The sequence below is a fragment of the Thunnus albacares genome, chromosome 19 (assembly GCF_914725855.1).
Source record: "Thunnus albacares chromosome 19, fThuAlb1.1, whole genome shotgun sequence".
Taxonomy (NCBI): Eukaryota; Metazoa; Chordata; class Actinopteri; order Scombriformes; family Scombridae; genus Thunnus; species Thunnus albacares.
Window position 1 is genome coordinate 15,400,118 of NC_058124.1, and position 13,896 is coordinate 15,414,013.

The 13,896-nt window shown below is 41.8% G+C and overlaps 1 protein-coding gene across 5 annotated transcripts in view; it reads right to left on the bottom strand.

The window, feature by feature from the left end:
- Positions 1–13,896, bottom strand: part of akap9 (A kinase (PRKA) anchor protein 9) — a 70,636-nt gene that overhangs the window by 40,509 nt on the left and 16,231 nt on the right. For 4 of the 5 annotated variants that reach the window (XM_044336324.1, XM_044336327.1, XM_044336323.1 and 1 more), the window contains exons 4-15: positions 13,483–13,542; positions 10,145–10,294; positions 9,445–9,600; positions 9,106–9,303; positions 6,104–8,971; positions 4,551–4,631; positions 3,496–3,643; positions 3,225–3,295; positions 3,001–3,121; positions 2,654–2,751; positions 2,465–2,567; positions 1,728–1,962 (exon numbers count right to left, since the gene is read on the bottom strand). In XM_044336324.1, coding sequence (XP_044192259.1) covers positions 1,728–1,962; positions 2,465–2,567; positions 2,654–2,751; positions 3,001–3,121; positions 3,225–3,295; positions 3,496–3,643; positions 4,551–4,631; positions 6,104–8,971; positions 9,106–9,303; positions 9,445–9,600; positions 10,145–10,294; positions 13,483–13,542 — 4,289 coding nt within the window. The remainder of the gene's footprint in view (positions 1–1,727; positions 1,963–2,464; positions 2,568–2,653; positions 2,752–3,000; positions 3,122–3,224; positions 3,296–3,495; positions 3,644–4,550; positions 4,632–6,103; positions 8,972–9,105; positions 9,304–9,444; positions 9,601–10,144; positions 10,295–13,482; positions 13,543–13,896) is intronic. The other variant, XM_044336326.1, reaches the window with a different exon arrangement.

Sequence of the window (13,896 nt, forward strand, 5' to 3'; positions counted from 1 at the left end):
ATGTAGGAATATTACTACTGTGATTCTCTTGAGCCACAAGGAAGAGCTCACTTAGAATAATATAGTTTGGATAGGATATATTTTTATATGTGTGCATAAACAGTCAGTATGTCAGAGATATAGGTGGTCTCCTCAAACATTCCTTAATATAGTAACTGTTAAAACTCCTGTACAGGCTCACATTTTATTCTGTGTCATCTGCCATTCAGGCATAGATTATATGTGGGTGATACAGAAGATCATGTGCACCTCTAACACTTGAACAAATACCTAATACATTTCAGTGTGGGCCTGAATTTTTTTCAGAAAACTCTTTTCAATGTAACAAATTGTGTGAGTAATGCCTACAAGGTCACATTGATCTTGTTTCCTACACAGCACTTCAGTGATCACCTCTCTCAGGAAGCCATCTGGAATGGCTGAAAATGTACTTTGATAGGTTAGTGGGCTAACAAAAGGCATGAATAATGCTTTCAACAACATAGTGAATATTTCATTAGTTGAGGTTTTGTTGTCAACTGAACTGGTTCAGGTTGCTTCCATGTGCAACACAAAATGTGCAGAACAGCTTCTATTAGGAGTAAGGCATCATGTCAGACTTTTCTTTAGACTTTCTTTCTTCAGACTCATTTATTGTATCAATCCATCAAAATTCAACTATCAAAATGAGTTCCTCTGATGAAAAGTGTACTTTATATGGGAGAGAGTTATGCCACCTGACCAATGAGAGGCTGCATGAATCCATTAATGGTGCTATTTAAATGTTAAACACCCAGTACTGCCTTTGATTTACTGTATATCATAATATACTTGTTCCAAACCGCTATTAAGCCTGAGATAAGCTAATAGATTTTTGTTTACTTACAACTTCAGAAACTGATGGTGTCACATTTGCCTCAGCAACCTCCCCTGACAATCCCTCCACATCCCATTCTGTGTCTAACTAACCTGTTGTCACTTCCCCAGCGGCTCTCTCCCTCTCTCTCCCTGCAGGTGTTCTGGAGTCAGAGCAGGACCACACCAGCTGCACCTCCACCATCACCATAATCAAGCCCTCTAGAAATACCCAGCTCTTGTTGTTGCCTGTTATCATTAGGCTGATGCTGTTTCTCCTCTCCCCTGCAGTTCTGCTTGCTCTGACTCTGGTCCGTGTCTCCTGTCCCTCGTTGTGTCAGCCCTGCTTCCCTGCCCTGGAACCCTGCTCTTCTCAGCTACCTTAGATCCCACTCCAGACCTTCTTACCTCGGCCCCTAACTCCCCTTGCCCCAGCCTCAGTTCCTGGTTTCCAGCCACCCACCCAAGCCTCAGCGCTGGTTTTCAGCAGTCAGCTCAAGCTTTCCCTGGCCTGCACCCAATCTTCCCTGTGCCCTTCAATCTTATTTACCTTATTCCTGTCTCCTCTTCTGAGTCTACAATTGGGCTCACCTGTTTAGCCCCGCACAACAGATGGCTATTGCGGAGCACATTTTAAGAGCCCCTAGAAATTTTCAGCAAACTCAACTGTGAACTGAGTTGAGTTTAAAGCATCAACAGTAAGCTGGGGGTCAAGTTTGGGACTGCAGTTTGCTGCTATAAGTAACCTGTGTTTAACATTCCTTTTATGAAAGTGTCTGTGTGAGGAGAGTTTGCTGTACATACACATTTGCTTACATCCTAAAACATGAAAATATACTCCATATGTGAAAAAATGAAGAATTAATAGTCATGTGTTTTCACAGTGTCATCACCTGTAGTGGGTCTGAGTGCCTGTGACCTCCTGCAGTCGCTGCTGCAGCATGAAGAGCTCGGTAGCGTATCGCTCCTCTGTCTCTGCAGTCTGCTGCTGGTAGTGGGCTCTGAGAAGCTCCATCTCTTGTCTGTGACTCTCCTCTAACTGCAGCTGCTTCTCCTGCGCCTCGGCCCTCAGCATCTGTAATTCCTTGGAAGGGGAGGTAGATGGTGCAGCGGCCCGCTCCTCTGGATCTAACCGATGGAGAGGTGAAATGTGAAATCCAATATGCAACTGGACAGATTAGAATCAATTACATTAAAGTTTAATGTTTCCTCTGGAGAAAATGGGTCACTGCAGTGGCAAATGACCATATTAATTGGTTGATAAATGCTAGATGAATAATGGCTGAAAAGCAGGGCAAGGCCACTATTTTATATTTCTTTGTAGATGACCTACAGACATTTAATCACAAAACACACACTGGCAAAAGCTCAGGGTGTGTGGCCTATATCTGGCATGCCAGTAATCAGTGAGGTTTAACTGTGACCTCCAGTACACCTGGAAAATCCTTAAAGCCTACAGCTACAGAATACAGAGAACAGACAGAATATTCAATAAACCCAAATAAAAGATTAAACATCTTACCATCTTATTACACCGCTCTGTGTTTAGCCTCTGTGATGTGACATAAGTACTCGACCTATTTGCTTTTTATTTTATCTCAGCAAGGGGAAGCCGAGTTTAACTCTTTACCTTTGCTTGAGAGGCTTAAGTTGGCAACTTGCACACGCAGGTCAGAGATCTCCTTCTCACTGCTGCTCCTCAGTTCATCGAATGCCATCTGCAGCTCCATCATCTAATAAACCAACAGATTTGTTAGTGTGTTTCTGTTGGCACTGTAATCCTCTTTGTTCCTCTAACAAACTAAGTATCTATCTTTACCTTGTTCCCATCAGCTCTCAATAGAGCCTGGAGCTGTGACAGTCGATGATGTTCCTGCTCAATCCTCCCCTTCATCTGCTGAAGATCTCTGTAGAGCTCTACAGAGAGAATGCAACATGTTTTTTTAATTAAATTTGACTGATCTCAACGGAGTAAGTGGATGATTGTAAATGAGTATGTGTAAATGTGTTGCCAAGTTTGAATAAACAGAGATAGATATTTAAGCACTTGTAAGTATGAAGTGAATTCAATATAGCCCACAATGTTACCTTCAACAGAAATGTGTGTTAAATTATTTGTAATACTTGTTTTAAACTGTAATTTAATTTCTTTATTAGATAAATTACCTCTGGCCTCCAGTACAGTGGAGGTGGCTTCACCAGTTTCTAGTCTTTCTATTGAAGTGGGCGGTCGTTCCTCCGCATCAACACACTCCAAGAACTCTTTACCAAACATCTTTCGGAAAGACTGAAGACAGAACAGAAACATAGTTACACTCTGTGGTACGTTGGCAATGCACATCAATAATCTACTAAACTACACACTACAACTACTTGTCTTTAATATTTACCTGAATGATCTCACTACATTCTTCCGACACAGCTTGTAACATGTTCTGGTATCTGGAGATTTTTGGCTCATCTGTGAAACATAAGCAGAAATTTGGAGACAATTTACTGAAATGTTTAAAATGTTTCTCACAAACACAACTATAACCAACAAAGGGCATAAATAACACTGGATACGTCATCCAACCAGAAACCTGTCCTGTTTTGATTTGTCAAGAATGATAAATCAAGTCACAGATGCACACAAAGGCAACAAGCTACACATCAGCTCACCCTGGTCACAGTGATCTTTCACATTCTGCAGTTTCAGCTCCAGAGTGTGTGCGCGGGCGTCCGTCTCCTCATGCAGCAGCTCCAGCTGGGCGGCGTGGATCTGAGACATGCTGATGCGCTGCGCCTCCATCCGCAGCCTGCACTCACCCTTGACACAGGAAGAAGTTATCATCCCATTAACGCGGGTGGAATAATCCACACAGGAATATGCCTTTCCATTTATATAATCTGATTTCACATAGTCATGTTTGTCTTAATATTCCCAAAAATGGTCGACATGAAAACAGAAAATGCTGCTGAGCCTGATAAAAAAAGGTGTACAAAGTATAATATACGTGTCAATTATAAATTATCACTAATTACATTATGCAGCATGCATAACTACCATGCAGCATGGTAAATCCATTTGCTAATCAGGGGAGATAAATGATTAAATAACATAATTCCACCAATCCTATTTCTACGACAGTATTGGCACAAGCCATCTGTGTTCAGGAAAAGAGGTCTGCTATTATCACTTCTGTCACAGAGAACAAAAGGCAAGGAGAGGCCGCTTTCTCTCTTGCATTATGCATTAGTATAAATTCGTTAAGGTTACACAATTATGAAATTGCAATTCCGTCACCTTTGATGTCAGATGGTTTTAAGTGCACTCTACATTTTAATTAGGCCGTATTTAAAAGGTTTTGTTATGATACATCCGCAGTACATCCAACAAAGGAACTGCAGAGAGTCCTTTCAAACATGTAGCCAATCAGATGTTTCTGCTTAAAACATGCAGATAAGGGACGATAAGTGACTAACAAACAGATGGCGGCTGTGTTATGATGTGCCGATGCCACACGCACACCAACAACAAAAGCAGAAATACTTCTATTATGAAAATGATACAGGTTTACTAAGAAATTGACTGTTTCAGCCCTAAACTCACACCACATTTACTGTATTTCATCTGTAAGAGCATCTATTTATTGATCTTTATACTGTATGATGTATCAAAGCAACAACTGACACTTTAAACCAAAGGGCAGGATGTGAGCTTAAGTGACATTTACATGCTCAGTAGTCGCTCCCTCTTCTTCTGCTCCCTCACACACGACAGGCTTTGTTTGGTGGCTCGTCCCATGTCTGCTCACCTGATAAACAAGCAGAAGAAAACAATATACTTTTTATGATTGTCTAAAATATTATCCCAGTACAAATGCAGACAAGTAAGACATTGATGGACAGAAAGACAAGATGCAGCATTATGGATCACTTCCTGAGAGGGAACAGAGAGCAATGGCATAGTAAAAGCAACTTCTTAGTTAAAATATCCACTATAATTCACAGTGAAATGACTGAGCATCACCTATTTTGCCGTTATTTGAATTCTAGTTCTTTCTTTAGAGTGTTGTTTATTATCTTTGTTAAAAGTTTGCCATTATGTACTGTATGTTTGTCTATACACAGAACCTCATTTAAAAAATCCTGCTTTCTTGTGTTTTCATGTGCACAAAGTACAGATTTAAACAAAGATCAATAATATATATAATAAAACATGTTTTCCAGTGCCAAATACTGTGTGAGGTTATTTAGTATCATAACTGAATTTTGCAACCATTTTAAAATACTTTGACATTGCAGGTGTGTTGTTGGACGGATAAATCATGTATTGAAAATGTGATTCTGGACCACATCTGGTGTTCCAACCCAGGAGGTGGAAAAACAACATGAAACACAGACATGAAATGGCAGACAGACGCTGTACACTCTCTTTTGCCTTGTGTAATTGAGACACAGCCTGAAGTGACACAGACACAGAAGTGACTGGGGTAAAATGGTGTCTCACCTCAAACCCTTTACTCCCTGCAGGATGGAAAGAAACTAGAATGTACACATTTCTACACAACGGCAACGATTCATAACTATCAGAAGACTGGGTGATTGTTTTTTTAAAAAAAATATTTTTCAGTCCTTTTCAAAACCAACATCGAATTCAGTTTGAGGATGAGCAGCATCAAATAAAAGCAGACTATAAATATTGCATAAATCCCCTTTAAAAGTAGAAATGAGCAGAATATTGATGGAGTCTTCACACATCACTGTTATATGCAGGCTGCACTGTGTAGGAATGTTGTCTTTTACATTATTTTTCCCACAATAAGCACACTCAATGTCGTTGAATGGTCAGCACAAACGTAAAAACGCATGTCTATATCTTTGAACACAACAGTCCGACTGTGCTGCTACCTTAGAGAGCAAGCCTGCAGACACTCGACAATCGGCAATCATGAGTGTTAGTCACTGGAGAGAAAACATTTCAATGCTGAAATGCCTCCGTTATATTCTCTTCAATATTAAAATCTGATCTAGCTATGAATGTAGTCCATGTATTGTTGATAAAGCTGATAACAATATTAAACATCACAGCATTAGTTGTCAAAATGATATACTTGAAGCATACAATTTCAACTGCGCTTTCTTTTGACACGCACGGTTTTTGAAAAGCCCTTTAATCATTGAATCAAACATGCAATTTAATCAGACTTTTAAAAAAAAAGGCAGAGAAAAGGCAGCGGAGCTATTTTACAAGAAAGTGGTGCAGTAGATGCATGTGAGTTCTTACCTGCTTGTTGACGTGGTCTCTCGCTCCGTCTCCCTGGTACCCGTCAGCAGAGTCCTCCTTACTGCCCCTCTCTTGTGAACATGACATAACCTGTCTCTCCATCTGAGGCTGCATCTCCTGCTCTGCGGCACTTGTAGCTCTCTCTTCCTCCACCGCTGCCTCCTCTTCCTCCTCCCTTTGTTTTTCTTCTCTGCTGTCTGAGAGAGCAGTGCCCAGTTTGCGCTCCTGCTTCGACCTCTGCCGTCTCTTGCGCCTGCTTGACCCTGAGGCTGTGGACTTTTGCGGGGAGGATTGTCCTTCAACAGGTACCTCCCCCAAGGACTGGACAGCTGCTGCTGGAGATGGAGTCGGTGAAAGCTTCTGGAGCTCCACGGTCTGCCGGATGCTGTCTCTCTCGGCTTCGGCTGCCTGTAAGAGGGACTGAAGAGCCTCTATTTCCCTTTGCAGAGATTGAATCTGAAGGTGATGATCTTCAAAAGAAAGAACTGAAGCAACTGGCTCAACAGCTTGCTCCTCTTTCTCGAGCTTAGCTTTTCTCTGGGCATCCTGCCCTCTCGTCTGCTTTCTTATAATCTCTTGCTTCTTTTTCAGTTCTTTCCCGAGGCTTTCATTCTGGGCGATGACCTTGGCATTTTCTTGTCTCACTTTCATCAGGTCTTCCTCCAGCTGTCCCACTTTGCTCTCTGTAGACGTCAGTTGCTCTGTAACTTCGGAAAGCCTCCCGGCCAGGCTTTCCTTCTCACTCAACGTAACATTAAGCTTCTCCATTAGCTCAATAGTATCTTTTTCTATCACAGCTTTACTATCTGTGTGCATTTCCTCCATTTTGATATCCTTGCTGTTCTCCTCCACCTCCCGAATCTGTGACTGAAGGCTGGCAATTTTCGCCTCGAATTCAAGTGTCTCCTTCAACGTCCTCTCCTCTAACTGTGTCTTTGCCTCAATGAGACATGTGTATTCCTCTTTCAGCTCCTGATAATTTACTTCGAAATTCTTTTCAGCAAAAGAGAAAGTATTCCTCTGCTTTTCAATTTCATCGCTAAGCTCAGCTACTTGTTGCTGTATTTGATTGTTCTCTGCTGTGAGTGTCTCAATTTTTATAATTTTTGAGTCCAACTCCTCTTTCAAAGTGTTATTAGATTCTGTCAGTGTCTCCTTTTCCCGTTCCTCCTCTTTCCATTTTTTCTCCCAACTTTGTTCTTTCTCTTTTGCCTGATTTTCAAGCACCTCCGTCTTTTTTAGTAATGTCTGGATTTCGTTCTCCATTCTAACTCGTTCTTCTCCTCCTCTTCTCAGTTCCTCAAGCTCCACCTGAAGTTCCTGAAGCTGCTGGACGAGCTCATCCGCTTTGGAGCTGTTCAAAGCTAGCTTTAGATCTTCTTTCAGGCCAAGAATTTGGTGCAAAAGATCATCTCGCTCTGTGGCAAAACTTGCCTTCTCTCTTTGTAACAAGCGCAGTTCTTCTTCGTAACGAATGCGCAGCTCATCCAAAGCTCTCTCATGTTTGATAGCAGCTTCATTGAGAAGGTTTTCTGTGTTTAGGAAACCCTCTCTCTGTAGTTCTTCTCTAAGATGGGTGAGCTCTTCCTCGTGGCTAAACAGAAGCTGAGTCCTCAGTCGTTCCAGTTCTGCTTCCTGCGACTCCGCCATGCGGTCAAGCACAGCATCCTTCTCCCTCTCCAGCATCTCCAACTTGATCTTGTAATTGGTTATTTCGGATTCGTGTTTTGTCTCTGCCTCTAGTGCAGCTTCCTGAGCAGCAGCCAGTTGGCACTTCAGACTGTCAGTGGTTTCCTGAAGGCGCTGCAGTTCACCTTGTTGGCTTTCCTGAGAGGTAAGACTGCGGGAGACCAGCTCCGCTTTTTCATTAGCAGAACGGAGATCTTGAAGAAGATCCTCAACCTTCACCTGCAGGTTGACCTTTTCTTGGGTGACTTGGGTTAGCTCATGCGTGGCTTTATTGTGCATTGCTTGGAATTGCTCTAATGTCTCTTGAAGCTCTCTAATTCTAGCATTGAGAGTGTCCACCTCAGCAGCACTATCAGTGGAGCTTTGTGCTTTTAGAAGCTCAAGCTCAGCACGATGTTGCTCAGTCATTTGCTCCACTTTCGCAGCATGACGCAAATTAAGCTCCTGCTTCATCTGGACTATTTGCTGGCCGTACATCTCGTCCAGCTCTGCCCTGAGAACTTCAAGCTTCCTCTCAGTCTCTTGCTGCATTTTTTGGATGGTGTCACTTTCAGACAGGCTGCCCTTGTGATAGCGCTTCTGCAGGTCTTCTACTGTGCCCATGAGCTGCATGATTTCATTAGATGACATTCGCTCCTTTTGTTTGGAAGTTGCAAGTTCACCTTTGCAGCTTTCTAACTCTGTTCGCTCTTTCTCCAATTCTAATTTACAACTCTCCATTTCACTTTTACAGCTTTCCAACTCATCCAGGCATTTTTCAAGCTCGGATTCTTTTGCAGCCATTCGCTGCTGGAGGTCATGTAGGTGATTTTCAGTGGAGTCCAGCTCATCCTCAAGCTGGGTTATAGAGCAGTCGCGGTCTGAAACGCATCTTTCCAGCGCTACTATCCTCAGGTCTTTGTCATTTAACTGTTCTATAGTATTCTCATCTGTAGTCTTTCCCACATGAGCAAGTTCATCTCTGAGCAGTGTCAATGACCGCTCATGTTCTGTGATTATTGCAGTTTGCTCTGAAATTAACTGATTTTTCTCTTTCATTGTTTGTGCAAAAGATGCCTCCTTTTTTCTCAATTCTGTCAGGGACTGCTCCTGACTCAAAATAATCTTTTCATGTTCAGCAATCACGAGGTCCTTCTCGTTTATCCTTTGCATAAATGATTCCTCTGATCTTCTTCCAGACTGCGAAGACAAAACAAGTATTAGAAATACAGGAGCAACATTGAAAACTTGCTGTTTGACCACTTGAATGACACACAATATGTCTAAATTATATTTGTGACAATTTAGTATGAACACAGCAGGCAACTTCTCACCATCTCCATCTCACTGAGCTTGTGCTGGAGCTGGCTGATGTGCTCCAGCTGCTCACTGTTCCTCTCCTGGTTCTTTTTGACCTCAGTGTTCATTTCCTCCTGCAGCTGTTGGTACTGCATGAGCTGCTGCCTGGCTTGCAGAAGATCAGCTGCTGTGCTGCTGTGACTGGTGTTCCTTAACGTCTCGCCTGCCTGCAGCTGTAAATGTCAGATCAGCAGGTGGTCAAGTTACAGAAAAATTAAGGTAAAAAACAGCTCCTATTAATAATATGATACACAAATGAATAACATGAGGTAGTGGAAAACAATAATTATGTAAATAACATAAAGAGATCCCACCTGCTGGAACTGAATATGCAGTTTCTGACTTTGCTCTGTCAGCTCCAGGAATTCTTTCATGATCTCGTCTTTCTCTTCACGAGCCTGCTGAAGATTAGCTGTGAGCTGGGTGATGATGCCATCTCGCTGCTTTAGAGCAGCCTCAAAGTCCTGCAGCTATAAAAGTGAAATGTAGTTGAGTAAAATGATCTCATATACAGCTCAAGTATTAATGGCGAGATAGAACAGAGAAGAGAGAGGTGGACAAGACAGAGCTTTCAAAAAGTAGTGAAGGAAACATACTTGCAAGGCTGAATATAGGTGTTTTGGAAGAGTAAATCCTTATAGTGGAGGAATAAAATAGTTCTCACTTTTATCACTTCAACCATTAACTAGTTGAGTCAATATAAATAGAAATTTGGAGCAACAAGTCTATTTTCATGATGGGAAAATCCTTTTAAATGTATGACAATGTTGTGGCGACCAAATGAAAACAAAGCGGAAGATACATTAATATGCAAATATGTCAGCCATCTATGGGCAAAAAACGTTAAAATTACAGAAGAGAATCACTTATAATTGTAAATCTGATAACTTTGGCACAAGGAAGCTGCTCAATTCACACTAACAACATTTTCTCAATGCACTGGCAGAAATATAGCCTTAATGAACACATGCTAAAACTCAGTATGATCTATAATTCAGTAATTAAAACATTTACCTGCTGTACTCCTTCTGTGCCGAAAGCTGCTCTGATTTCCTCAAGCTCTCGACTTAGTTCCTCCACTGCCTGCGACTTTGCAGCTAGCGCATCCTCCATATCCTGCATCGTGCCTCCCTTTGTTACCTGTTGCAGAGGCTCCACCTCCTCCTGAGGAAGAAAATAAGAGCTAGTAAAGTATTTACAGGCTTCTGTTAAGGCAAACAAGGTGAGGTTTCACAAATTAGCTTAGAACTTAGTCACCACCCAAGAGCGACAGTAGTTAGTTACAAAAGCCAGGAGCCACATGAAGGAATGTAGTAAATATGTTAATGTTATTAATTGTTCCTGTTTAAAATGGATACTTGTTTAAAAGAGATAAATATTCCAAATTAGGTGACTGCTGTAGCCGAAACCAGCTTTAAAGATACTGGTCGAAATGCACTATAACCCAAGCAGCGAATAACCCAAAGGAGTTAGGAAAAGTCTGTCTGAGTTAGTTCTATAAGCAGAAATTTATTTAATTACCTGAAAGGTAATTAAAGTAATAATCTCAAAGATTTTCATTTAAATAAATGCCTGTTAACTCATCTATCACTGAGGTAACACAATGGTGATTGAGCCTGTGGCCCACTGATGAAAGCCCTTGCATTTGCAGTAATAAGAACTGGGTGTCAGTAGCGACAGAAATTTAAAAAAAAAAAAAAAAATCACAAAAAATCACAAGTGGCGCACAGTTAGTGACGCATTTTCCATCACCCTGCAGTGGTTGGTCCGCCAGAGAGGGTAGGCGTAGCTAATACAACAGACTTGCTCTTCAAGTTTTTCTGGTCTCTTCTAGCATGATGTCACACAGATGACACTGTTTGCATCTCTATGAAGTGAGGTCAAAAAACACACCTGCAATTACCGCTTATCGCAATAGGTGCCACCAAAGAGAACAAAACAGAGATCTTCGAGATTGTTACTTAAAACTTGAGCTAATACTTTCAAAGACAAACAGTGAGGTTGTAGATCTAGTTTAGCTACCTCTGTTAAAAACTGCCAAAGTGTTGTGAAAATGCATTTCCCCTTTCCTGGTTTTCTTGACATTTGAAGGTTGTTGATAATGAATTAGGTTGGATTTTTGTCAACTCTCACAGTAATTAAAGGGAAATCAGTGGGAAAAATGCCAACATTTGCTATTTCTTTTGTGCAAGATAATTAAGAATGCAATCCACAGTGTTTCTACAAGTTTCATTGTACTGTAACTTCAGCACAAGCAAAACATTGTTCTATATTCAACATTGTTCAAATATTGCTTTGTCAGGGTCGCTAGAGCGTGCGTTATGGTGTAGACACACTTTCTCAGAGCTCCCATCTGATACATCGAGATTCAAGCAATATAACATTTCTCTGCTGCTTTCACCTGCTAAAAAGTCGGGCATTACGTTCATTTTTCGTTGTACACTTATGGCTACCATTAGAGACCAGAAACAGCAGTCTAATGCCAAAAAAGCACCCTCTGCAAACCCAGCACGTGAGGCTAATGCTAGCATTGGCATCTCGGGTAATGAGGATGCTCCAGGGCCAACCCCGCTGGTGGCCAAGGCAAACACAGAGACATCCGTCATACTCGCGGCTATAAACGACATGAGTAAAAGGATGGAAGACCGGTTCAACAACCTCCTTACAAGCTACTCAGACCACCTTGACCGAACACGACTCTCGAATTTCAACTGTGGAGGCGGCCTGCAGTGACCATGACACTAACCCAGGCTAACCCAGCTAAAGCAACAATATCTGCAGTTAGATGCGAGTCACAGATTGCTCTGGGAGAAGATCACCGAACTTGAGGCACGCTCCAGATGCCAGAATATCAAAGTGGTGGGCCTGCCAGAGAGAGCTGAGGGTAAAAACCCTGTGGATTTTTTGCCAATTTTCTGCGTGATTTGCTGGGTCCTGCTAACTTCCCCACACCAATAGAGGTTGATAGAGCGCACAGACTGGGGCAGCCACCTGACGCCGGGGCACGTCCTCGTGTCATGATAGCCAGGATCCACAGCTTTCGCATGAAGGAGAAAATATTGCAGCTGGCACGGGAGAACTCCCCTCTGACCTACGATGGGAGATGGATTCACTTATATCCTGATTTGCCAGCAGAAACACTGAAGCGGCGCCAACTATTTGAGGAGGTGAGGAGAAAATTCATCAACGCAGGGATGCGCACCGGATTCCTCTACCCTGCACGGCTTTGAGTAACTAAAGGTACCGACATTGACATGATTTTCAACACTCTGGAGGATGCCGATCTCTTCCTACTAAACTACCGGGCTACTGAGGAGGGTTGATAACCCCGCACCGGACTATTTGATTTGCGCCGGCTTAAAGCTGGCAACAGATCGACTACTTTACCCTACGTGGCAGCTGCCCACTCTTTGGCAGTGACCTGCCGCGGTACAGACCTGCACCTGTAGGGTAATGTCAAGCACTGGACTGCTGTTATAAGTTATTTGTTCCTTCATCAAAAATCATCATATCACTGTCCATATGACATCATCTTCACTTCATGACACCTAGAGGCAAGGCTGAGTTTATCAACTCAGCCGGAACGTCCGCGGCTTTGCTTTGTCTCTTATCTGCCTTTGCCTCAAATCCACAAATACATTTTAAAAGATATGAGTTCTACTGCAAGTTTCATCTCACACAGAGGGAATGAAACCTTAAAGATAAATCTCATTTGAAAAATGTCTAATTTGAAACAATATTTAGTCCATAGATTAGTTTTAACTTGGTTAAGGCACTGATACTCATTATTAACATCACACATCTTACTGCAGTCGGCATCTCACTTTTCAACCACATATCTGATTTTTTTTCTCCATCTATCCCAGCTGTACTGATCAGTACCTCCCTGCTTTCTGTCTCCCCTGTTCGTACATCACCTTAGTGAATCCAAAGAGAACATCTCTTTGTGTAACACCCTGTCTTCTCTCCTCCGAGCACTTCACTGTCATCTCTATTCTTTTCCATCATTCACCACTCCCTCCCTTCATCCTCCTCCAGGCAGCTTTCATTTACACCTCTAAAATGTCACAATGCCCTGTTCAATCCTAAACTCCTCAGCCATTTGTGCTCTCAAACTGATCATTTATAAAGATAATAAGATTTTTTTTTTCTTTTACCTACAGCACAGTTTTCAAATCATTCCTAACATGGTATATAATCACATTTAAAATGAGACTACAGTATAGAACAGGCTTGGTTAGTGGGTTACAGGAAATCTTGCAGAAGACTTAAATGTTAAGCAAATAGAGAGTGAAGTCCAGCAGCCAGTGGGTTTGCTAGCAGAGCCAAAAGATCGGATCGGATTACTGTACCCAGATAAAATCCTTCGAAGACATCATAAGGTTCTCTGTCATCTCATGGCACCCATTTACCTGTTAATTCACAATGCTGTCAGTGAAACATTAAGATGTGGAAACGGTGATGGAAGAGCCCACATGTGTTCAGAAGTCATCACTGGGTAGATTTGTGCTGTTACTTGAGTATGTGATTATTAAAGTGTTAAGATTTATTCCCAAGTACAAGTATTTTCAAATGTTGGTTTTGCTAGGACAAAGCTATGATATAATCTAAATCATCCTCTAACTGATGCGAGTAGACTTAAAGCGGTTTCATTTGATCACATAATAATTGTTTTTAATGTTATATTTAGTGTCACATCACTTCTCTTAAATTATAAACTACAGAAAATCATCAGGAAACATCATATGCTACTGAGTAGTCCCATT